General features: G+C 41.0%; 1 protein-coding gene across 4 annotated transcripts in view; it reads left to right on the top strand.

Annotated features, from left to right (window-relative positions):
• The window catches only part of FAM81A (family with sequence similarity 81 member A), a 78,565-nt gene that overhangs the window by 34,486 nt on the left and 19,024 nt on the right, over positions 1–25,055 (top strand). For all 4 annotated transcript variants that reach the window (XM_059913158.1, XM_059913159.1, XM_059913162.1 and 1 more), the window contains one exon: positions 12,196–12,314. In XM_059913158.1, the coding sequence (XP_059769141.1) occupies positions 12,196–12,314 (119 nt within the window). The remainder of the gene's footprint in view (positions 1–12,195; positions 12,315–25,055) is intronic.

Here is a 25,055-nt window from a genome sequence, read left to right as displayed (position 1 = left end):
TTGTATTTAAATGATATGAAAGGTGTATTTTTTTGTCTATAGATTCTTAATGAATTTCTTCTGTAAATTGCCTGGTTTTTAGGTTATTTTCATTACTGGTTTACACTGGTTTTTTAGTTCACTCAGTAAAACTTTACTGGGTATTTGTTTTATAAAAATCTGTCCCTGCAGGTGGTTTTGTATTATAAAACTAAAGCTGAAACCATTCTTGACATGTACAGCTCAGTCCAGGCTCCTGATAGAGCTAGTCGAATTGAGATATGTTAATACTATATCTTGGTAAATTTGCCTCAATAAGTCTTTATGGTTATCATGTGGCTCTGTACACAGTTATATACAGGAAGAAAAGTAAAATACATTGTCAAACCACTAGCCTATGTGATCCTCAAGAACTAGAACTGAGTCTTAATTTTTCTATTTTTAGCACCTACACAATACAGTGTCTAGCACATTGTAGGAGCTCAGGAAATCTTTCATAATCAAAGGCTCTGGGGTCCTTGGTTCTTCGAGAATCCTGTAGTTATTGCCCGTATTCTATCAGCAGATTCCAATGTCAAAACAGATGACTCTGTGGGCTAGTGTCTAGTAGGTGCTTGATAAATGTTGAATGAAAGAATATTGTTTTAATACATCCCGACTCATTGTCTCCATTGGCAGTTTGCCTTGCTATGTGGAGTATGTTATCAATTATTTATTCCTCAGAAACTTCCCACAAATTATCATCATCATTATAAATTCAAAAGAGGTAATGTAGTCAACTATGAATTATACATGTCTGGATTATCCATACTGCCTTTGATTTAAGCTCATATCAGTCCCTGGGAACCAAATCCTGGTAAGCAGTCCCTGGCCCTTTTGTGGGGTAAGCTTTCCCTTTCATGCCAGTTTGATGGCTTAGGGAAGTGGTTGGGACCCCCATGTCCCCTTGGGGCTTTCAGCATGTCTTTGGCCAGGGTCTGCTACCCAGCTGATTAGAATCTGCAGACCTACTCTTTGTTTCCATGTACTCAGGCTTCATGATGTCCGGCTGGCTTGGGGTGTTGGCTTTGACTTAGGTGGGAAATGGGAAAAATGTATGAAACCCTCATCTAATTGACTAGATTACACATAATTTTCTAGCTTAATAATTTGCAAATGGGCTATTGAAGAGTTTGCTGAACTCAAGCGATATGTGCAGAGTTGGGCCTTATTGGCAAGTCACAGCAGAGGTGTGGACGATGATGTTAACGTGTAGTTGGACGGACAGACGGGAACTTGGTTCAGTGTGAATCTAGCACTGTCAACGAGGAGAGAATCTTAGCCATTGGACCTCATGTAGTTACCTAAAAAAGGAATGTCAGCCTGCAGCTGCATGATCTTGTCCCACTGGAACAGGTATATTAGCAGAGGGACTTTGATGATTATCGTGTGTATTAGTCCGAGACCGCCAAAGAAATAGAACCAATAAATAGGATATGTTTACTGTAAGGTATTGGCTCACATGATTATGGAGACTGAGGAGTTCTACCATCTGCCATCTGCGAGCTGGAGAACAGGAAAGCCGGTGGTATAATTCCAAGGCCTGAGAGCCAGAGAGCCAATAGTGTAGATTCCACTCCAGGTCTGAAGACCTGAGACCCAGGAGTGCTGAGGGCAGGAGAAGATCAGTGTCCCAGCTTAGTCAGGCAGAAAGCGAATTCCACCTTCCTTCTCCTTTTTTTTTTTTTTTTTTTGTATTATGACACTCAGTGAATTGGATGACGCCTCCCCACACTGGGGAGGGCCTTCTGCTTTACTAAGTTCACCAATTCAAATGCTAATCTCTTCTGGAAACACCCTCACAGACACACCCAGAAATAACGTTTATCCAGCTGTCTGGGGATCCCATGACCCAGTTAAGCTGACATATAATGAACTATGGATAATGATCCAAATTCTTTTTTTTTTTTTTTTTTTTTTTTTAACTCTACCCGCTAGACTTGGCTTGTCATGTGGCTTGACTCTAGGGGGAGAAGGTAGTGAATGGAGTTTGAATATTTGTTTAGTTCTGAATATTTGATAGACGTTTCCAAAGTAAATTAACAAGTTGGTGTTTAGGTGTCTGCCCTGTCTCTAATACATTTTAGCTTGTCTGACTCCATCTTTGAGGGCCTGAGCAGCTCCCAGGCACCGGCTAGCTAAGAGTCTCTGAGCCTTCAGTGTAGATGATCAAATCCTGGAACATGGAGCTAAAATAACTGACAAATTACTCAGCTACCTGCTGGGAGCCAGGCCTTATTAGAGGCACTGGGGCTAAAGTAGTGACCCAGGCATGCAAGGCCCCTGCTTTTAGGCCTGCTGTACATTCTGCTGGGGCTTATAGGAGTAAACCCTAAGTAGCCGAGGTAATTTCAGCCTAAGTCCAGGGCTCTGATGAGATAATATGATGGAGAGTGATTGTGGGGCTATTTTAGGAAGGGTGATGGGGGTCTAAGGTGACATGTGAACTGAGACTGGGGTGACAGAAGGACCAGCCAAGCCGAGGCGGTGGTGTCGGGGCAGGAGACACACAGAGAAGAGAACATACTAGAGAAAAGGCACAGCAGGTTCCAAGGCCGTAAGGCGGAAGAAGCTCGGCATGTTGGAGGAGCAGAAAGACGACCAATGGGACTGTAGTGTCACTGGGGGTGGGGTGGGGTGATGGGAAGCCATTATTTAATTTTAAGCAAAAGAATTTAGAGAATTCATTCATATGCTTGGTGCTGAGGATACACTAGTGAATAAAACAGATTAAAAACCCTTGCCCTCGTGTTGCTTGTGGACTGACTTGTGTTTCAGAAAGATCACTCTGGCTGCTGCCTGGAGAAGGGAATGTAGGGAAGCAAGAACAGAGGCAGGGAGACAGGCTAGGGGTGTCCAGAGCGGCTTGGATTAGGGAGTCAGGGTGGAGATGGGGAGAGGTGGATGGATTCTGGATCTGTCTTGGAGGTCAAGCTGATAGGACTTCCTGCATGTTGGCGTTAGAGAGACTTCTGTTTAGGACTTGGCAAGTGTTAGTGACCCACTGAATATCCAGGTGGAAATGCCAAGAAGGCAGTTGATATATGAGGCTGGAACCCTGGAGCGTTTTAAGTCCTAGTGTGAAGATTAAAAAGCTATGTAAGAAGATACTGTCTTATAAGGCCCTGCCCTACTGTAATTGGGCCCTTCTGCATGTGATATTGGAGTCACACTTTCATTTTCAAATCCTCACAAATCCAGGAAGAGTTGAAGAAGGAGAAGCATAGAGGGCTGTTTCTTCTTGGTCATCCCTAGGCACCCCTAGCCTGTCTGGGTGGTGAGATCCCCGGGTGTGGGTCCTGATCACCTTTGCATAAACGGCATGATAGAATGCTATGAGGCTCACACAGTGGTGCCATTTCCTACTGCCTCTGGGAAGGAATCTTCCTTAAAGATAGGCCCTATATTAGAAAAAATAAATGAAGACCCGGGACATCACTTTTTCAAGGGGGCCGGCCTCTTCTCTCTGCTCATGTGGGTTTAGGCCACGCACTTTCCACCCTGTAGTCTTACCTGCTGCAGCTGAGCTTCCTGAAGGCAGGCCTGGTGCACAGCACATAGTAGGCCTACAGAAAAGAGTTTCTTGAATTGAATTGGCAATGATGGAGAGTTGATGATATACTTCGGGTTGTAACTTTTTTAAAGTAAACATATCATGATGATATATTGTCCCAAAATGACAAATTAGGAAATGTTTCTGGCTTTACAGAGGGATTGTTTTTCTAAGGCTTCATCATAGAATTCCTTTAAATAGTAACCTCTCTGATCTCCCTGTGCTATATGTATATGTGTGGCTGATTCACTTTGTTATAAAGCAGAAATTAACCCACCATTGTAAAGCAATTATACTCCAATAAAGATGTTAAAAAATAAGTAAATAAAATAAAGTGATATCCTTCAGATTAAAAAAAAAAATAGTAACCTCTCTAATGCCTTCTCTTTTCACATAACTTTTCAGTAATGTGAATATTGTGTTAAGTTCAGACACAGTTCTTTTCTGTATTACTCAAAGAAAGCACTTCTAATATAATATCTTATTCATCTGCATAAGAATTCTGAAAGTTAAATGGGCTTTTCTTATTTCTAATTGGTAAAACACACATACATATACACACTTTTTTTCTTCTGGTTTTAAAAGTAGTGTAAGCCCATTGTGGAAAATACAAAAAAGAGAAATCAACCATAGTCTAACCGTAGAGATAAGCAGGTCATTAATATTCTAGTATTATTTTTTATGTACCTTATACAGAGCTGTAATCATGCTGTGTATTTATTTTGTACCCTTTCTTTTTGCTTACTATTAAATTGTACACATTTTCTCTTGTTTTTAAAAGCTCGCCATGAACCTCTCTCTTACTGGTGCATAATAATGTACCATGCAGATACCTTGTAAAATACTTTGTATATGCATCACATTATGAAGACATCTTTGTGCATTCATTTTTGTCATTCATGTTATTATTTGCTTTATGATTAATTTCAAGAACTAGAGTTACAGGGTCAAAGGTTATGAACATTATGAATATATTTTGAAGGATCATACTCTGGAAAAGTTGTATTGTGAAGGGCCAACTGTGCATTTTCAATTTTTGATATGCATTTTAATATTATAAATTTAAAGTATTTCCTTCTTTAATACATGGAAATGGTGTGATTTTAAAAGTTTTTTTGTCTAAATTTTTTTTTTTAATTAATTTATTTTATTTATTTATCTTTGGCTGTGTTGGGTCTTCGTTGCTGCGCGCAGGCTTTCTCTAGTTGCGGCGAGCGGGGGCTACTCTTCATTGCGGTGCGCAGGCTTCTCATTGCGGTGGCTTCTCTTGTTGCGGAGCACGGGCTCTAGGCGTGCAGGCTTCAGTAGTTGTGGCACGCGTGCTCATTAGTTGTGGCTTGAGGGCTCCAGAGCGCAGACTCAGTAGTTGTGGTGCACGGGCTTAGTTGCTCCGCGGCACGTGGGATCTTCCCAGGCCAGGGCTCGAACCCGTGTCCCCTGCTTAGGCAGGAGGATTCTTAACCACTGCGCCACCAGGGAAGTCCTATTGCTTCTGTTTTATGTTTTGGTGTTTTGGCCGTGAGGCATGTGTGATCTTAGCCGAACCCGACCAGGTGATCGAACCTGCAGCCCCTGCATTGGAAGGCGAAGTCTTAACCGCCAGGGAAGTCCCAGAAAGGCTGAACCTTTTTAAAAATGTGTTAATTATTTTTAGCACCTGTTTGGTGAATTGCTCTTCATGGTCTTTGCTTAGTGATTTTTTTTGACTGAGAAACAACTCAAATGAAATGATTGGTTGGAGCCTTTGTCATTTCTCCAGTGTCTAATGCAGTGTTTCTCCAGGAGTGGTCTGTGGACCATGACCATCTGCATCTCTGGGCCCATTCCCTCGCTTTGATTCCCTGGGAGTGGGACCCAGGAACCTGTGTGTTTAACAAGCCACTTGGGGATCCTTACACACCCCAAAATGGTTGAGGACCCATGGTCTTAAGCCTTATTATAAACAAAGATTTGAAGCATTATGTACAAAAAAATAAGTATTACTTTCTATTAACTGTGATAAATAGTGTTATTTCCTATTAAAAGAGAAAGAGCTCCCCATTGCCTTCTCATCAGTGGGAGAGTGTCAGAACCAGATTAGTCAGATCTCAAGTTTCCTTGCCAGAGTGTGTTCCAGTGACTAACGTTTTATCATTCACAGGTGATTGTAACTGGTTTGCATTCTTCTATTCTGTTGAGCAGGTTCATTCAGAAAAAGCTGGAAACTACAGCAAATAACAGATAGGTCTAGCAGTTCCAAATTCCTTCCAGTGAAATTTTTTTACTGTCACTGTCAGTATCACTCCGTCAATGGTGACTCCAGCCAGGTTTCCAATAAGGAAAACACAGAATCCTCACATCCCTCATTTCTGCTTTATACAAGGAAGTTTGAAAATCCTAAAAAAATTGTATATAAGTGTACTACTCTGCATATATGTTATACTTAAAAAATAGTTGATAGTGGAACTTCCCTGGCGGTCCAGTGGTTAAGACTCCACGCTTCCACTGCAGGGGGCACGGGTTCGATCCCTGGCTGGGGAACTAAGGTCCTGCATGCTGCACGGCGTGGCCAATAAATAAATAAATTAAATTTAAAAATATAGTTGATAGAAGGGAGCACAAAAATGATTTATGCAAGCATAAATCTATTGTCTAATAGGGCTTCCCCATTCATTTGCAAATTGGACTGCAAATTGACAGCATACCAGAAATCATCAAACTTCTAGAAATGGTAACAAGTTGCTACACGTGAATGTATCTTTAAACCTCTAGATTGGTGCAGGAGGTGATAGGAAGGTAGTGGCTTAGTGTGCCTTCTTCCCTATTCCCAGTTCCAGTGCCACCTTCCTGAACAGCTGGGATGGGCAGGCAGGAAGGCCTGGAGGAGCCAGCAGAGACCTGGCTGGGGAGAGCCTGGGAGAGAGGTCCTCGACGCCATGGTTTAGGAGTAAGAGAGAGAAGGCCAGTCTCACTGGCCTTGTGCACCATGTGTCTGAGCTGGTCTCCTGTCCTTACCGAGGTCTAGGCAGGCAAGGAGGGGCTGTAGAGATGGGCTGTGTCCCCACTGGCTCCAGGCTGGGAGGGCTGCAGAGAGAAGGACACAGAGATGCTTCCTTCCGGCACCTCACCTGGACCCTGGCTCTGTGCTGTTATCGGCTGCACCTCCAGCTCATAAGCTCCTTCCATTACACCTAGGACTACGTACTTAATCTCACTCCAGTGAGCAGAGAACAAAAAGAAACATCACACTTAAGTGGGCCCGGCAGCCAGAGGGAGGAAGAATAAGCACAGCCCTTAGAACAGACCCAAATGAAATAGGAAACAGGTGGCCCTTGCATGAAAAATAATTAGGGTATGTTATGGCCTGAATGTTTGTGTCCCGTCCCCCAAATTCATATGTTTGAAGCTCTAACCCCCCGTGTGATGGTATTTAGAGGTGGGGCCTTTGGGTGGTGACTAGGTTTAGGATGAGGTCATGGGGGTGGGCCCTTATGATGGGATTAGTGCTCTTATAAGAAGAGAAAGAGAGACCAGAGCTTCCTCTTTCTGGCACGTGAGGACATGGTGAGAAGGCAACAGTCTGCAAGCTAGGAAGAGAGCCCTCATAGGACACGACCATGCTGGCACCTGGAGCTTAGAGTTCCTAGCCTTCAGAACTGCAAGAAAGAAATGTTTTTTGTTTATGAGTCGCTCAGTCTGTGGTATTTTGTTACAACAGCTCCAACTGAGTAATAAGACAGAGTGCTTAAGGAGATCCAGGTACAACATAAAATTTCTTCCTTGAACTTAAATTTTAAAAAGTCAGTAGATGAACTAGAGGCAAGGATGGTTACTTTTATGAATTAAATTAGTTACCCACAAGACAAAGCAGAAGAAGTGCTGAAACATCAGTGCCAGATACAAAGAGAGAGAAACCATGGGGGAAAAGATACAAGACTTAGAGGACAGATCCAGGACACCCAGCATGTGAATAGTAGGAATTCCAGAAGGAGACAAAGAAACAGAGGGAAAAGAAAAAACAATAATTACATAGAAGAAGAAAATTTACCCAAGTTGAAGATAAATCTGAGACTACAGTTTGAAGTGTTCAATGAGTTCTAGGTAGAATCGAATTTTTTTTAAAAAATCACTATTAGGTACATTCTGATAAAAATCCTGAACTCTAAAGATGGAAAACAAGCATCTAGGCATAAGGAGCCAAGGTGCTTTTAGAGGAAGAAGCATCAGACTTCCTGTCAGCTTCAAGTTCACTGGGAGGAAAGACCTTTAGGTCAAGAGTTTCATACCCTTTCAGTTTATCACCCACCCTTCAGAGCGAGGGAGGAAGATAATAGACACGGCAGGGATCCAGAGAGTCTTTCATCCAAGTGCCTGGTCCGAGGAAAATGCTAGAGGAAAGACTCTAACCAAACACAGTGACTACGCACAGAGACCCTAAGATAGGGGGAAATGAAAAGGAGAAGCACACAGGTAATCGGTGATCCTTGGAAAAAGACCTGTCATTTCATGTAAATGGATATCGATAAATGCCTGGGACTGCGTAACAGAGTGCTAAAAAAAGAAGAAGAAAAAAAAGATAATTGAAAAAGAAGGGCCATTCTACAAGCAAAATTCTAATTGTATCCCAACTAGGAGTATTGAGTTATTTTAGCAAAGCCTAGTTGGTGTGGGGAAAAGCAAGAGGGGGAGCAAAGTAAAAATCCTTCCACATAAGTCATCTGGGGTTGAAGGATGAAAGAGGGTGTGTGTGAATGTGCTAAATAAGTGTCTCGTGTGGAGGAGAGGGGTGCTGTGCAGGGATAGAGCCTGGAGTAGGTGCGTATATGGTTATAAATGTTGGGAAAGGGGGGGTAGCCGTTCATGGACTAGCAATGGCCAGAACATTCCCCAGTTAACAAGGGGAGAAAAGGCAATGAACGGTAAGCTGATTAAACCAGTCAAAATAGGGAAAAGGAGAAAGGAAACAACAACAAAAAGCACCGTAAATTGTAAATCTAAAGTGAGATGTAACAACAAGGTCCTACTGTGTAGCACAGGGAACTATATTCAGTATTCTGTGACAAACCATAATGGGAAAGAATATGAAAAAGAATATATATATATATCTATATATAAAGAATATATATATATATCTATAGATACGTATATAGATATATATAATGTATAACTGAGTCACTTTGCTGCACAGAAGAAATTAACACAACATTTTTTTTTAAAGGTGTTTTCGTAGATTAGCTAACTGAAATGCTACATTTGATTGATTGATTGATTGATTGATTGATTTATGGCTGTGTTGGGTCTTCGTTTCTGTGCGAGGGCTTTCTCTAGTTGCGGCAAGCGGGGGCCACTCTTCATCGCGGTGCGCGGGCCTCTCACCATCGTGGCCCCTCCTGTTGCGGAGCACAGGCTCCAGACGCGCAGGCTCAGTAGTTGTGGCTCACGGGCCCAGCTGCTCCGCGGCATGTGGGATCTTCCCAGACCAGGGCTCGAACCTGTGTCCCCCTCATTGGCAGGCAGATTCTCAACCACTGCGCCACCAGGGAAGCCCTAACACAACATTGTAAATCAACAACACTTCAATAAAATTTTAAAAAAAGAAAGTGAGATGGAAGGATGAATGAAAATATAAGGCAGCATAATGTCATGATTGAGAACCCAGTCTGTGGAGCCAAGCTCCTGGTGCAAATCCCAGCTCCCTCAGGTATTGACTGTGGCTTTGGACAAGTTACTTGATCACTTAGAGATTTCACCACCTGTGAAATGGGGATAATAATAGTCCCTCCTTCATAGCGTTTTGTGAGAATTAAACCAGTTAACATACCTATAGCACTTAGAACAGTGTCTGGTATATAGTTAGACCAAGCAGATATTTGCTTTAATATTTATAAAGTATAGTAGCAATGTTAATATTAGGTAAGATGAAACTTAATATTACAAGCACTAAATCAGATAAAAAAGGTTATTATATAATGGCTATGGCCACTTTGATCATACATAAATCTGTATGTCCAAATAAAATGGCAGCTAAATATGTAAAGTAAACAGCATTAAAAATGTAAGGAGGGGCTTCCCTGGTGGCGCAGTGGTTGAGAATCTGCCTGCCAATGTAGGGGTCACGGGTTCGAGCCCTGGTCTGGGAAGATCCCACATGCTGCGGAGCAACTAGGCCCGTGAGCCACAATTACTGAGCCTGCGCGTCTGGAGCCTGTGCTCTACAACGGGAGAGGCAGCGATAATGAGAGGCCCGCGCACCGTGATGAAGAGTGGCCCCCGCTTGCCACAACTAGAGAAAGCCCTCGTACAGAAATGAAGACCCAACACAGCCATAAATAAATAAATAAATAAAATGTTAAAAAAAAAAAAATGTAAGGAGACTTTGCTGAAAGTATCTTACAGTGTAAGAATTCATAACACCTCTTTCATAGTTGGAGTGATCTAGTAGACAAAAATAAATAAATAAGTCAGCAAACTCAATCTAATATGCAGTATTGAACCTTTTGTTCCTTGAATAGTTTTTTGCATGAAACTTTTGAAAAATCAGTCATGTGCCACAAAGCAAACCACAATACATTCAAAAAATTAAATACATTACAGATCATATTTTTGATCATAAGCCAGTACAATTAGAAATAAATAGTAAAAATGATAGAAAAAAACTCCTTGAAAATGAAGAAATACAATTCTAAGTAATCTTTAGATACCTAGATACCCTTAGACCAAAGAGGAATTCAAAACTGAAATTAAAACAATAAAAAAGAAAACACTTCATACACAACCCGTGGACACAGAAAATACTGTACTAAAAGGAAAATGTCTTCATTGTTAAGGAAGAAATAGTTAAAATAAAGGAACTTGGTACTCATCTTTTAAAATAACAACAACAACAAAAAACAAAACAAAGAAAGCAAAAGAGAATAAATACTCAAGTTGACATCAGGCAAATTGGAAATTTTAAAAAAGTGGCTGAAAGGGAAACGATACGAGAAATCAAAAGCTTTCTCTTTGAAAAGAAGGAGGGACTTCCCTGGTGGCACAGTGGTTAAGAATCCACCTGCCAGTGCAGGGGACATGGGTTCAAGCCCTGGTCTGGGAAGGTCCCACATGCCGTGGAGCAACTAAGTCCGTGCGCCACAACTACTGAGCCTGTGTGCCACAACTACTGAAAGCCGCGCACCTAGAGCCTGTGCTCCACAACAAGAGAAGCCACCACACTGTTGGTGAGAAGCAACCACACAGTGGCCTGCGTACTGCAACGAAGAGTAGCCCCAGCTCGCTGCAACTAGAGAAAGCCTGTGAGCAGCAACAAAGACCCAATGCGGCCAAATAAATAAATACATTTATTAAAAAAAAAAAAAGAAGGAGAGAGTGTGGTAATGGGGTGAGGGGAGTGTGGAGGACAGAATACAGGGAGAGGAGGAGGGAGGGGGAAAGGAAGCGGTGAGCAAAAGGATAAGGAAATGTTCAAAGAAACGTCTGATGCAAACTTTTGCTTTTGCTTTTGAGGGGTCTCCTGTAACCTAGGACTTGGGTTTTCATATCTGTCTGTCTGTCCTTAGTGCTTCTTTCTCAGATTCTTTGCTGGTTTGGCAGGCAGCATTGCAGCGTGATTATGAGCTTGGATTCTCGAGCCAGGCCGCCTGGGTCAGTCCCAGCCAGCCACTTGCTCCCCAGGTGATGTTGAGTGTATCAGTTCAGCTGTTGGTGCCTCACTTCCTGGTCTATAACACAGGGGTCCTGAGAGTACCTCCCTCACAGGGTGCTGTGTGGATTTGTGCATGTCAGCGTGTATCGCAGCCCTGGGCCCCTCCCAGGACATGCTCAATAAACACCACGGATGCCCTCTTCATCTCCATCATTCCTTTGCAGATTTCCCAGGATGGCTGCTCCACGAGTTCATGCTTTTGTGTTGGGTCATTCGATCTTCCAGTAGTTCTGCTTTCATTTAATGTCTTTTCTCTGAGACACATTCTACCATTCCAGTACTGTATAAATGTTGTTACGAATAGGTACTAGAAAGAATCATTAGCATTTGCTGTATTTACCATGTACTAGGCATTGCGCTAAGTGCTTTATATGCATTATCTTATGTAATGTTCCCATAAAGTGGCCTTAAGAGTATAATCACCATTACTATCAACAGATGAGGAAAAGGAAGCTCAGAAAACTTTAGACACTTTCCCAGGATCACACAGCTGGAGGGACTGGAATTTGGACCTCTTTGTCTGATACCCCTCTTCCCCCCACCACCTTTTTCTTGATTTATTATTTCCCAGATTTAGGGATCGTTTGCTTAAAACAATGACTATTAAAAAGCACCCTGGAGCGGGGTAAGACCTCTGAACTGTGCTCCACGAGTCCAGGCTTCTAGTCTCAGCTTTGCCTCTTCCTGCAGCGGGACCTCCATCAAGTCACCTGACACCTGAGTCTCAGTGTTTTTACTGGTAAATGCAGGGCCTTGGTCCAAGTGTCATCTCTGAGGTCTCTCTTCTAAGCCCCTGGTTCTCCGTGTATATCAGGTGACTATTACAAAGGAGCCTCTTCTGAAAGGAGTTGAACATTCTTGTTTTTGCCAGAAGCATAAAATGCTCCTGTGGCAGCATGTGAATTCCCGGATGACTCCATTAGTGTTTTTGTGTGTTGCTCAGGTACTCCAGGAGCAGATCCGCGCCCGGGACAACATTAGCTATGGAACAAATTCTGCCTTAAAGACTCTGGAGTTGCGGCAGCTCTCCGGCCTGGGAGATCTCCGGGGACGAGTGGCCAGGTAGGTGGTCAGATGTTCGCGCCTCTATGTATCAGGAGCGATTTTTCATCAACTGCATTTTAGTGGGGAATATATTCATGGAGCCCCAAAGCAAATCCTTTGCTTCTTCTAGTACATCCTCTCCTTTGCCCATAAAATGTAGCGGTGGCAGTTAGACCTTGTTTTGAGCAGCCCTGATTTCTTGTGCTTCTGTAGTTGGAGCTGTGTGTGCAGGAGTCGATGAGGGGAGGGCTCAGTTGACCTGAGTAATTTGCTAGGTTAATGTTATGTTTACTGAGCCCAGTAATACAGAGTTGGGACGTATAGTTTGTGTGTCTTTTTAAAATTTCACTTTTCTCGTCATTCATTTTTATTTTATTTTCTGAAAATATTGGTCCATGGTAGATTGTACCTTTGAAAAAGAAATCTTTCCCCTCAGGTAGGAGGAAGAGTACTGTTCTAGGCACTCACTACTGAAAGGGTGCCCCATGGACCAGTAAGTAGCGTCCCTGTCACCTGGGAGCTTGCTGGAAGTGCACAATCTCTAAAGCATTTGCAGGCCTCTTCTGCCCCCTGTTGCTGTTCAGGGTCAAGCACGAGTGTACACAGGAGCTGTGGAGATAATACAGGATTCAAATCATCCTGAAGCGAGAATGAAGGTGGCCTGCAAAGGGTGGGAGGGGGAAAAGGGGACCCACAGGATCCAAGGCCTCTTTGGGGTGTTAGGGGGTATTTGTGCAGACAATACATGAAGGGCCCTGAATATTGGGCCTGTGTATTTGGGTCCACTGGATGAACATCTATCTCACAGCAGAGGGCTCCTGGTGCTACTCTTGTGTGATTTTCTGTCCTCATCTGGGTGAACTCCAGTCTCAGTATGGCCCTTGGTGAGAGATACCCCGTTGACCCCCTTACCTCTCTCTACCCTCTCACTGTACCTTTCAGCAGTAATCCACTGCTTGCTGTTCCCTGAATGGGCCATGCTCTCCTATATCTGTGCCTTTGCACATGCTGTTCTTGTACCTAGCATGCCTTTTCCCCTTCTTTTCTAACATCTAGTCAGCCTTTAAAATTCAGCTTAAGTGTCGCCTCCTCCAGGAAGTCTTCCCAGGTACCCCACTCTCTGTTCTATTGAGTCTCTCTGTTGTCTTGGGGTGGAGTACCGCATCTTTTATTTTTGTGCCCTCAGTGCATAGAACAGTCTCTGGAAAACAGTAGGTACTCAATACATGTTTGTTTGGATGAATTAATGATTTGGAAAAATCACTGTAATTGGACTGAAAACACTTGAATCTTTTCTGTGGAGATCAGCTGAAAAGAAACCCCAGCTCTGTTACACCTCTCAGAACTGTGAGTTGAGGAGCTTCAGAGCTACAAGGCAGAGTAGGAACTTCAGGAGAACTTTGGAAATTTTCCTGGTCACTTGAGTTGCAGATGAAGATTAAGCGAGGCGATATATGTAAGAGGCTTAGTGTGTGCATGGGATGGAGTGACTATAGAGCAAATGGGACCTATTATTATCTCACGAGCAGCAGCAGTGAAATTATCCTCATAATACTGGTTCTAATTACAAAATTTTGAAATACTTTCAGGAATTTTACATTTTTCTTCTGCAGTTTCTTACTAACTTCTCTACCCAGCTTGTTCTTTCTCTGTAACAAATGCTTTTACTCCGAAACAATAAAAAAAAAAAACGCGTTGGAAGCACCACATATTTTTGCTTTGTTTTGTGGCTATATTCATCTTTTTCCTGGAACGCTAATGAGACTTTGTTGAAACAAACTCATGTGAAATAAAAATTCCTTGGCAAAGTTTTAGTTTTCTTGCATTGATTATATCATGGTGTTGAAAGGGTATGAACTTTTACAGTGATAGTCTTAAATTACTAGGCTGCAATATTATTTCAGGTTTTATCTTATAGTGTTCATGGATCCATTGGTGAAGTAATTGATAGGAAACAGGTCCTGATTCCTCCCTGGAGATCCAGCTGGAAAGGGCAAAGGCAAATTCTCTATGGAGGGGACAGACACCCCTACCCCACTAAGCAGAACACACCCTAAACAGGACTGTCTCAGAGAGTTTCCTACCCCTCCCTAACGCAGAGCTCAGAGTTTAGCTTTCCTGTTCCTACCGAGACATTTGGTCCATTATTTGGCTTATCATCTTCATTTGTCCAAGACTCAGTGGCTTCATCCACTTTCCTCTATGAGGTCTGTTTGGATGGTATCAGAGCCTTAGAGGAGAAATACCTGTATACTGAGGCAGGTGTGCAAGTTCCCTCAGGGTAAGCAAGTCCCGGTGTAAAGAAAAAAATAGATAAATTGGATATCATCAAGTTGAAATTTTTTGGCCATTATAAATAATGCTATTTTGAACATTCACGTACAAGTTTGTATGGTCATATGTTTTCATTTCTCTTGGATGTGTATACCTAGGAGCATAGTTGTTGAGTAATATGGTAACTCTGTATTTTACCCTTTGAGGAACAGGACAGCCAGACTGTTTTCCAAAGTGGCTGCACCATTTTGTGTTGCCAGCAGCAGCGTATGAGGCTCTGGTTTGTACACATCCTCTTCCACACGTGTTATATGTCTTTTTGATTATAGCCAAGCTAGTGGGTGTGAAGTGGCATCTTGCTGTGGTTTTGATTTGCATTTCCCTAATAACTAAAGGTGGTGAACATCATTTAATGTACTTATTGGTCATCTGTATATCTTCTTTGGAGAACTGTTTATTCAGATCCTTTGCCCCTTCTCAAATTGAGGGTTTTTTTTTTTTAAATTATTGAGTTGTAGTAGTTCTTTATATAGGCTAGATACAATTGTCTTGTCAGATATCTGATTTGAAAAAAATTTCCCCCATTCTAAGGGTTTTCTTTTTATGTTCTTGATTGGGTCTGCTTGGTTCTTTAAAAAAAAAAATTCTGTCTCTTTATTGGTATTCTCTGCTTGATGAGACATTGTCATTATCTCTTCCTTTACTTTTTAAAGCAAGTTTCCTTTATTTCTTTAATCATCTATATTTATAATGGCTGCCTTGAAGTTTTTGTCTTTTAAATTTGACCTCTGTGCTCTCTCACAGGCAGTTTCTTTTGCCTGCTTTTTCCCCTATGTCTATTTCACATTTTCCTGTTTCTTTGTATGTCTTACAACTTTTGTTAAAAACTGAATGTTTGAAAAATCTGCAAACAATAAATGCTGGAGAGGGTGTGGAGAAAAGGGAACCCTCTTGCACTGTTGGTGGGAATGTAAATTGATACAGCCACTATGGAGAACAGTATGGAGGTTCCTTAAAAAACTAAAAATAGAACTACCATATGACCCAGCAATCCCACTACTGGGCATATACCCTGAGAAAACCATAATTCAAAAAGAGTCATGTACCAAAATGTTCATTGCAGCTCTATTTACAATAGCCAGGACATGGAAGCAACCTAAGTGTCCATCAGCAGATGAATGGATAAAGAAGATGTGGCACATATATACAATGGAATATTACTCAGCCACAAAAAGAAACGAAATTGAGTTACTTGTAGTGAGGTGGATGGACCTAGAGTCTGTCCTACAGAGTGAAGTAAGTCAGAAAGAGAAAAACAAATACCGTATGCTAACACATATATATGGAATCTAAGAAGAAAAAAAAAAAGGTCATGAAGAACCTAGGGGCAAGACGGGAATAAAGACACAGACCTCCTAGAGAATGGACTTGAGGATACGGGGAGGGGGAAGGGTAAGCTGTGACAAAGTGAGAGAGTGGCATGGACATATATATACTACCAAACGTAAAACAGATAGCTAGTGGGAAGCAGCTGCATAGCACAGGGAGATCAGCTCGGTGCTTTGTGACCACCTAGAGGGGTGGGATAGGGAGGGTGGGAGGGAGGGAGACGCAAGAGGGAAGAGATACGGGAACATAGGTATATGTATAACTGATCCACTTTGTTATACAGCAGAAACTAACACACCATTGTAAAGCAATTATACTCCAATAAAGATGTTTAAAAAAAAAGAAAAGAAAAACTGGGTGTTTGGGGCTTCCCTGGCAGTCCAGTGATTAAGACTTCGTGCTTCCACTGCAGGGGGCACGGGTTTGATCCCTGGTCGGGGAACTAAGATCCTGCATGCCATGTGGCACGGCCAAAAAAAAACTGGACGTTTTAGGTAGTATTTTGTAGCAATCCTGGATACCGATGCCCTCGGGCTTGTTTTTGTTGTTTGTTTGGTTAGTGACTTAGCTGGACTATTTTAGTCATGTCTGTTTCTCCTGCAATATGAAGCCTCTCATGTTAGGACTGATGTCGGTCCTCAGACACTGCAGTCAGCCTGTGATGATAATGGTTTTACCAAAGCTCTCTGTGACCATCTCTTCCCCTCATATCTTATATAGCTGCCTGCCTATGTTGGTGTCACATCCAATTCTTAGGTTCCACTAATTCCTGGCAGATCGCTCTACTGTTTTGTTTCTTTTTTTTTTTTTCTGTTTGCTTACTTTTTTTCTTCTTTCCAAACATATGCTTTTTAATTATTTTTATTGTACTGTTACACAACCTAGTATCCCCAATATAATTCTTTTTAAAAAATTGATGAATAGTTGATTTACAATATCATGCTAGTTTTAGGCGTACAATACAGTGAGATATATATATATATATTCTTTTTCAGATTTTTTTTCCTTATAGGGTATTACAAAATATTCAGTATAATTCCCTGTGCTATATAGTAGGTCCTTGTTGGTTATCTCTTTTATATATAATAGCGTGTATATGTCATGTTCTGCTGTTTTTTTTTTATAGTAATCTTTTATTTATTTATTTATATTTTTTAATATTTATTTTTGGCTGTGTTGGGTCTTCGTTTCTGTGCGAGGGCTTCCTCTAGTTGCGGGAAGCAGGGGCCACTCTTCATCGCGGTGCACGGGCCTCTTCACTATCACGGCCTCTCTTGTTGCGGAGCACAGGCTCCAGACGCGCAGGCTCAGTAGTTGTGGCTCGCGGACCTAGTTGCTCTGTGGCATGTGGGATCTTCCCAGACCAGGGCTCGAACCCGTGTCCCCTGCATTGGCAGGCAGATTCTCAACCACTGCGCCACCAGGGAAGCCCCTGTTCTGCTGTTTTTGACAATGTCCTGGGATGTAAATTTCTATGTAGTCTGATTCAATTAAATTATTGCCAGCACTTAAGGGCTTAATGATGTATACATACAATAATTATATATATAATAATTATTATAATATGGAAGATGAGCAACTTAATATTTTAAGTGTCATTGCCTTTTTTTTTTTCAATTTACGTTAGCTTTATTGCTGTTGATTGAAAGAGAATCAAACTGGAACTAGAGATATTTCATACGAATGTCATTCACTACAATTTAATAACTAGCAGAAAGCAAAACAAAGAAAGCCCCAAAACCCAAAGCACTCTATCAGTGGTTATGCAGAGATGGGCATCTAGGAATTTAAGTTGATAGAGTTGTAAGATGTGTTTTTATATCATGAAACCTCTTGATAATGCCAATATTTTGTTAGGCCATGGATAACACCCATGTTGGAGGCTTAGATTATGATACAGTAGTCCCAAGAGAATACATTCCAAGACAACCAATAGATGCCTGAAACCAGGGATAGCACTGAACCCTATATATACTATGGTTTTTCCTATACATACATCCCTATGGTAAAGTTTAATTTATAAAGTAAGCAAAATAAGAGATTAACAATAAAATAGAAAATTATAACAATTTACTATAACGAATGTTATGTGAATGTGGTCTCTCTCTCAGAATATCTTATTGTACTGTATTCACCTGTGTAAGGTTGAGAGATTATAAAATGCCAATGTGAAGAGATAAACTAAGGTGGACGTAGGCATTATGTTAAGTGTCATTGCCTTTTCAATGCCATATGCCACCATCTCATAAGCTGTAAGAGAAGATCTGCCTAAGCGTGGTGGCCCAAGTCATGTCTGTTGCTAGACCTTCGGGACTCTGTTCTGGACTTCTGACCACCTCCCTGCCATCATTGATCAGGTAGCCAAGTGATAGAGTCATTCTGCCACCTGATGGCCACAACCAAGAACTGTACCTGGGAGATAACAGCTGCCCAAAGACCCGAAAAGGGAAAATTTGCAATAAGTGCATTATCGGTTCATCTATAATATAACTTCAGGATGAAACAGGACAACTGGTCAGATTCATTGCAAATTCTTGTTTAACTAAAGCAGCTGAGTCACACACGCAGCTATCTTCGAGCCCCGAGGCTGCCTTTTATGAGTGTGTTTCTCGAAAAGAGAAGAATGATGTCTTTGATTCAATACTAGCTGAGAGAGTAATATTGCTTATCCTTTTTTCATGTATATATATATATATATATATTTGAAATGATTTTAAACTTATAGAAAACTTGAAAGATTTACCAATTGTTAGCATTTTACTTACTCTATCATTATTACAAGTAACTTACTCTATTATTCTTTCAAAAATACATTTTTTCCTGAAACATTTGAGAATACATTGTTACTAACCTAAGAAGACCACAGTTGATTTCACTGTGTATATTTCCTGATGGGAGGTTTTGGTATGCCACCCTGCAACCCCTGCCTACCCTGCCCTTGTACTTATAAAGGAACAGAAACGGTATATGCTTGTGATAAACAGTCAGAAATACTATGAAATACATGAAGTAGAAGAGTGGAGGCTCACCAGCTCCTAGCTCTGTTTTACTTCTTAGAGGTAATTAATGTTAACAGTTCAGTATCTGTCCTTTTAGACTTTCCTCATACATAATTATAAGATAACATATCATTACAGTAATGTAATGATTTGCAGTGTAATAATTACCTAACAGTGGGATTTTAATTTTACAAAGTATTCTACATGCTATTCTGCCACTTGTTTCTACATAACAATATACTGTGGGCCTCCTCCTGGTATGCACACAGATCTGGCATACTTTTTAATCGGAGAGAGAGTGTTCTGCTCTATGTATGTACCATATTTGAACGTATTTAGCCACTCCTGTTTTAATGGAAATTTATGTAGTAGTATTTGTGTTTCCAAGTGAGACAAAATATGGAAGCCAAGCTATAGCTAGTGCAAATCTGTGAGCCATGAGCTTTGGGATCATTCTGAGACCTTTTCAAGTAACTTCTTCAAACATAGTCTGTCCCTTGAACAGCTTTGTAAAGATGGTGAACTGGTCTGATGTAGTGATACCGGACAGTTTCTAGCCAATAAGCTTCTATTTGGATTGGAAAATAATGCCTTTCTATAGTATTTTTGTATTTCATGGTATGTTAAAACCTCAGATTTCCCCAAATATGATTTAAATAATGTTTTGCTTAAAAATTGTTAACTCAAAATTAAAAAGAAGGGTCTGTATTTGGTGTTGTTTTTAACCATCATTTGTGGAGTGGGGATGATTTGTGAGGAGTAAATGAACTAATATATGTCATGTATCTTGTACAGTGCATGGTACGTAGTACTATTCCTTAGAGTCATTCATTTGCAAATATTTATTGAGCCCCTACTACATGCAAGGCAATGTGCTAGGCACTAGGGTTTTAGTGATGAAAAAGGCAGTTGTCCTTCTTTCTTAAATGCAGCTTATATTCTTTCTATCAGGAGAGAGAGACATTAAATGAATTATTGCAAAATAATTATTTTATTTCACTTATGATTCTGATTTGTAGATTTTGGGGGGGTTCTGTAGAAATGATATCATCTACAAATAATGACAATTTAATTTCTTCTTTTTCTGTTCCTCATATCCTTAGTCTCTTTTTCCTGTCATCTTGTACAGGCTAAAATCTTCAATACAGTTAAGTAGAAATTGTGGTAGTGGGCATCTTTCTCTGGTTTTCAACTTTAATGAGAATACCTCCAGAGGTTTTCCATTTTTGGATGATAATCAAACATGGGTTTATCAGATTCAGCATGTTTTCTTACATTCCAAATGTACTAAGAATCTTTATAATTTGCACTGAGTTTTCTCAAATGTTTTTTGCATCTGTTCAAATCATCAGATAATTTTTCTTTCTTAATCTGTTAATGTAAATTTAGCAAGGTGGCTATATATATCAATGTACAAAGGTCAGTTTCCTTACTGTAAACCAATAGCAAACAACTAGCAAACATACTTAAAATGAAGATACCATTTAAAATAAAATCAGAGAATGTGTAATAACTAGGCATAGATCTAACAAAAATTATTCAAGACTTCTTGAAAAATTTTTAAAATTTGATTAAGAAATAATAAGAGGGGCTTCCCTGGTGGCACAGTGGTTGAGAATCCGCCTGACAAGGCAGGGGACACAGGTTCGATCCCTGGTCTGGGAAGATTCCACATGCCGCAGAGCAACTAAGCCTGTGCGCCACAGCTACTGAACCTGCGTGCCACAACTACTGAAGCCTGCACGCCTAGAGCCCGTGCTCCGCAACAAGAGAAGCTACCGCAGTGAGAAGCTTACACACCACAATGAAGAGTAGCCCCTGCGCACCACAACTAGAAAAAGCCTGTGTGCAGCAACAAAGACCCAACACAGCCAAAAATAAATAAATAAAATAAATAAATTTATAAAAGAAAAAGAAATAAGAAAACATTAGTAAATAGAAATGGGTATTATATTCAAGGGTAGGAAATCTTAATATCTTTAAAAGTATCAGTTTTCACAAATTAATCTTTAGAATCAGTGGAATTCCAATTAGAATTCAGAGTTTTACAGAGAAACTTGATAAGATGATCCTAATGTTTATATGTCAGGGTTTAGAGTAAAAAATATCCAGGACACTTCTGAAGATGACCAAGGAGGGGAGAATTGCCCTACCAGATGATAGCAAGACTTGTTATGAAACTACAGTAATTAAGATGGTATGTTGTTGGCTTAGGGATAGGGAAACTGAACAATAGAATAGGATAGAAAGTCCAGAAATTGAACCACACATGTCTGGGACTTTGGTATATGTGATAGATGGCACAGCAGATCAGTGGAGAAAGGAGGGATTGTTCTGTAAATGGAGCTAGAAAATTTATTATCCATATCAAAAAAGATCCTTTTTTTCCTGCCTCACACCAGATACAAAATTCACTCCAGATGAGTAAAGGACTTAAATGCTAAACATAAGACTTAAAATTTTTAATAGAAATATATAGATGGATATCTTTTAGGCCAGCAGTCTCCAACCTTTTTGGCACCAGGGACCAGTTTTGTGGAAAACAGTTTTTCCATGGACCGGGGCGGGGGAGGGATGGTTTTGGGATGATTCAAGCGCATTACATTTATTGTGCAATTTATTTCTATTATTATTACATTGTAATGTATAATGAAATAATTATACAACTCACCATAATGCAGAATCAGTGGGAGCCCTGAGTTTGTTTTCCTGCAACTAGATGGTCCCATCTGGGGATGATGGGAGACAGTGACACCCGAAGTGTGTTGCTTATGTCTAGTCTACTCCGTAATCTTGTTTTGGTTGCTGTCACTGCAGAAAAGTCTGCAGGATGTTGGAAATGGAAGCAGGCTTTTTCAGTGCTTTTGTGGCAATCTCAGGCTATTCCACCTTCACCTTAATCCAGAACATATGACGTTGTCTCAGACATACTTTTAAGGCCACCGTCATTTGCAGTCTCAAGAAGTTGATCCTCTTCTAGCACGGACAAAGTCGATTCACCTGGCTTATTCACAAATGGGTCGCAGATCCATTCCTTCCCAGTTTGGGGGTCTTTTGTGGTTGGGAGGTAATGCTCAAACTCTTCTGAAAGCTGAGATAGGTGATCATGCACCAGCTGGGAGAAAGAAGGTCCTGGCTCAGTCTCTTTCAAAATCTCTGCTAATGTTTGAAACATGTCAAAAATCCCAATGTTCACTCATCGCCCCCTTAATTCCAGTTTGGCTTTGAATGCAGCCACTTTATCTGCCGACTGGAACACAGTTGTCGTTCTCCCCTGAAGTGACAGATTGAGTTCGCTGAGCAGGTTGAATATTTCTCACAAGTAAGCAAGTTTTGTGACCCATTCTGTGTCACTGAAAGGTGCTGCCACTGGTGACTGTTTTTCTAAAATCTCTGGAGCGGCTCTCGTAACTCAGAAACTCTGGCCAGTGATCTACCTTTAGAAAGCCATCTCACTTTTGTGTATAAGAGAAGACGTGTGTGCTCTACGTCCATCTCCTCACAGAGCTGCGCGAACAGACGTGAGTTAAGGGCATGTACTTTAATGTGGTTGATAATTTTAATCACATCCTGCAAAATGTTGTTAAGTTCAGGTGACATTTTTCGGCTAGCCAGCATTTCTCTCTGGATGACACAGTGTGTAGACTCACATTCAGAAGCGACCTCTTTGACCTGAGTAGTGAAACCAGAAAGCTGTCCAGTCATGGCAGCTGCTCTGTCTGTGCATATAGTGACACAAAATGACCAGTTCAGTTTTCCTGATATGTAATCATTCAGAGACTCTAGTAGTTCTGCAGCTGTGGTGTTGGTTGGCAACAAAAGTGCACATAACATATCCTCATGCACATCCTCCTGAAAAATGTATCGCACAAAAACAAGCATTGTTGCCTTGTTGTCAACTTTGGTAGACTCGTCAACCTGGATTGCGTACCATGGTGACTCATTAATCCTCTCTAACAGTTGTGCCTTAGTATCCTCTGCTGTTTCATCAATTCATCTAGTTATGGTGCTAGCCGAAAGAGGAACACGTGCCACCTTTTGAACTGCAGCCTCTCCTAAAAGTTCACGACAAATGTCCTTAGTGGCAGGCAGGATCAACTCTGCACCAATAGTAAAGGGCTTCTTAGCTTTAGCAATGCAGACACATTTCATGCTCTCAGTGCAGACACATTTGATGAAGTGGTGACCTTCAATAATTGCTTCTGTTCTTCGTGTTCATGTTTTTTTCTTTTGAAAAACTCCAGAGGCTTGTCTTTTAATGCAGGGTGCTTGGTCTCCATGTGGAGAAGCAGTTTTGAAGGTTTCGTGCCTTTGTTGGATAGCCGGTTGCCACGTATTATACAAAGCGGGCTTGGAGAATGTGAATCACCTGTTGCAATGAACCCATAATTTAAGTAGGACTCTTGGTATTTTCTTTTAAATGCAGCTTTCTTTTTGTTGGCAGTCTTAGAGGCTTCTGCTGTCTCATCATTGGGTCTTTTCAAAGAAGCTCTCCAGCAGCGTTTGTTTGTTACTCGTTTTGGCTAGGGTTAGCTTGTGGGCTTACCAAAACTGTGACTGAGATAAGTGCGCAGTGCGGGGAAAGAGGCGTGGGTGGAAGTGGTAAATAAAATAATGGGCGGGCCATGCGTGGACTAAAATAAGTGTTGGATTCTGATTTAAAGCCTGCCACCAGATGCAGCTGTACAATTGAAGTACATCAACTCACTTGCCACTATAAAGCCTGCCACCACATGCAGCTTAATTGTCACTTGCCACTCACTGATAGGGTTTTGAATATGAGTCTTCAAGCAGTTGATTTATTATGGTCCCTGTGTAGTCAAACCCTCTGCTAATGATAATCTGTATTTGCAGCCGCTCCCCAGCCCTAACATCGCCACCTCAGCTCCACCTCAGATCATCAGGCATTAGATTCTCATAAGGAGCGCACAGCCTAGATCCCTCGCATGTGCGGTTCACAGTAGGGTTCGCGCTCCTATGAGAATCTAATGCTGCTGCTGATCTGACAGGAGGCGGAGCTCAGGCGGTAATGCAAGCGATGCGGAGCGGCTGTAAATACAGATGAAGCTTCGCTCGCTTGCCTGCCACTCACCTCCTGCTGTGCGGCCCGGTTCCTAACAGGCCATGGACCAGTACTGGTTTGTGGCCCGGGGGTTGGGGACCCCTGTTTTAGACCTTTAGGTAGTAGAGGATTTCTTCTTGCTATAAAAGGCATTGATAGATTTGATTATTTTAAAATTTAAAATGTTGCTCATCATTCTTAAAGAAGAAAATAAGAAGTTACAAATTGAGGAAGATATTGGATGGTAAAAGGTTAGTGTCAAGAATATATAAAGACCTCATACAAGTTAATAAGAATAATGCAAACAACCCAATATAACAATGGGTAAGAGACATGAACTGACATCTTACCAAAGAAGAAACACATATGGCCAATAAACCTGTGAAGAGATTCAACATCATTGGTTAATGTTGAAATGAAAATTTTAAAACATAACAATATATGCTTTTTTACACCCAGTTGATTGGCATCTGAAATATCTGAAAATGCCAAGCATTAGAGAGGGTGTAGGTGCCTAGGATCTCTTACCCATTGCTAGTAGGAGGATAAATTAGTGGGGTCTGATATTACCTCCCAGTGTTGAACATACACCATAGTCTGTGATCCATTAATTTCTGCCTGACATACACGGTTGTGCTTGTACCACAGGAGGGCATGTTCATAGCAGCATTGTTCACAATAGCAAAATCCCAAAATAACCCAAAGTGCCCATCAGTGGGAGTATGGACAAATAAATTGTAAGAAACAGTAGAATGTTTTTCTGTAGTTAAAATGAACAACTACGGTGGCTATAACAATATAGTCGAATCTTAGCAATAAGTGAAAACCATAAGTATCAAAATATTACATATGACATAATGGCTTTTGTAAAAGTTGAATTCAACTAATGCACACATAACATACTTTCAAGAAATATATATATGTATGTATATATACACACACATGCATATGTGTGTGTATGTGTGCAATACAGTCTTAAAAGGAGAACAAGGGAATGGTGACAGGATTCAGAATAGGAGCAGTTATTGGACTTCC

This window comes from Balaenoptera ricei, chromosome 2 (assembly GCF_028023285.1).
Source record: "Balaenoptera ricei isolate mBalRic1 chromosome 2, mBalRic1.hap2, whole genome shotgun sequence".
NCBI classification, from domain to species: Eukaryota; Metazoa; Chordata; class Mammalia; order Artiodactyla; family Balaenopteridae; genus Balaenoptera; species Balaenoptera ricei.
Note: the sequence above shows the minus strand (reverse complement) of the source record. Positions and strands in the feature narration are given on the sequence as shown.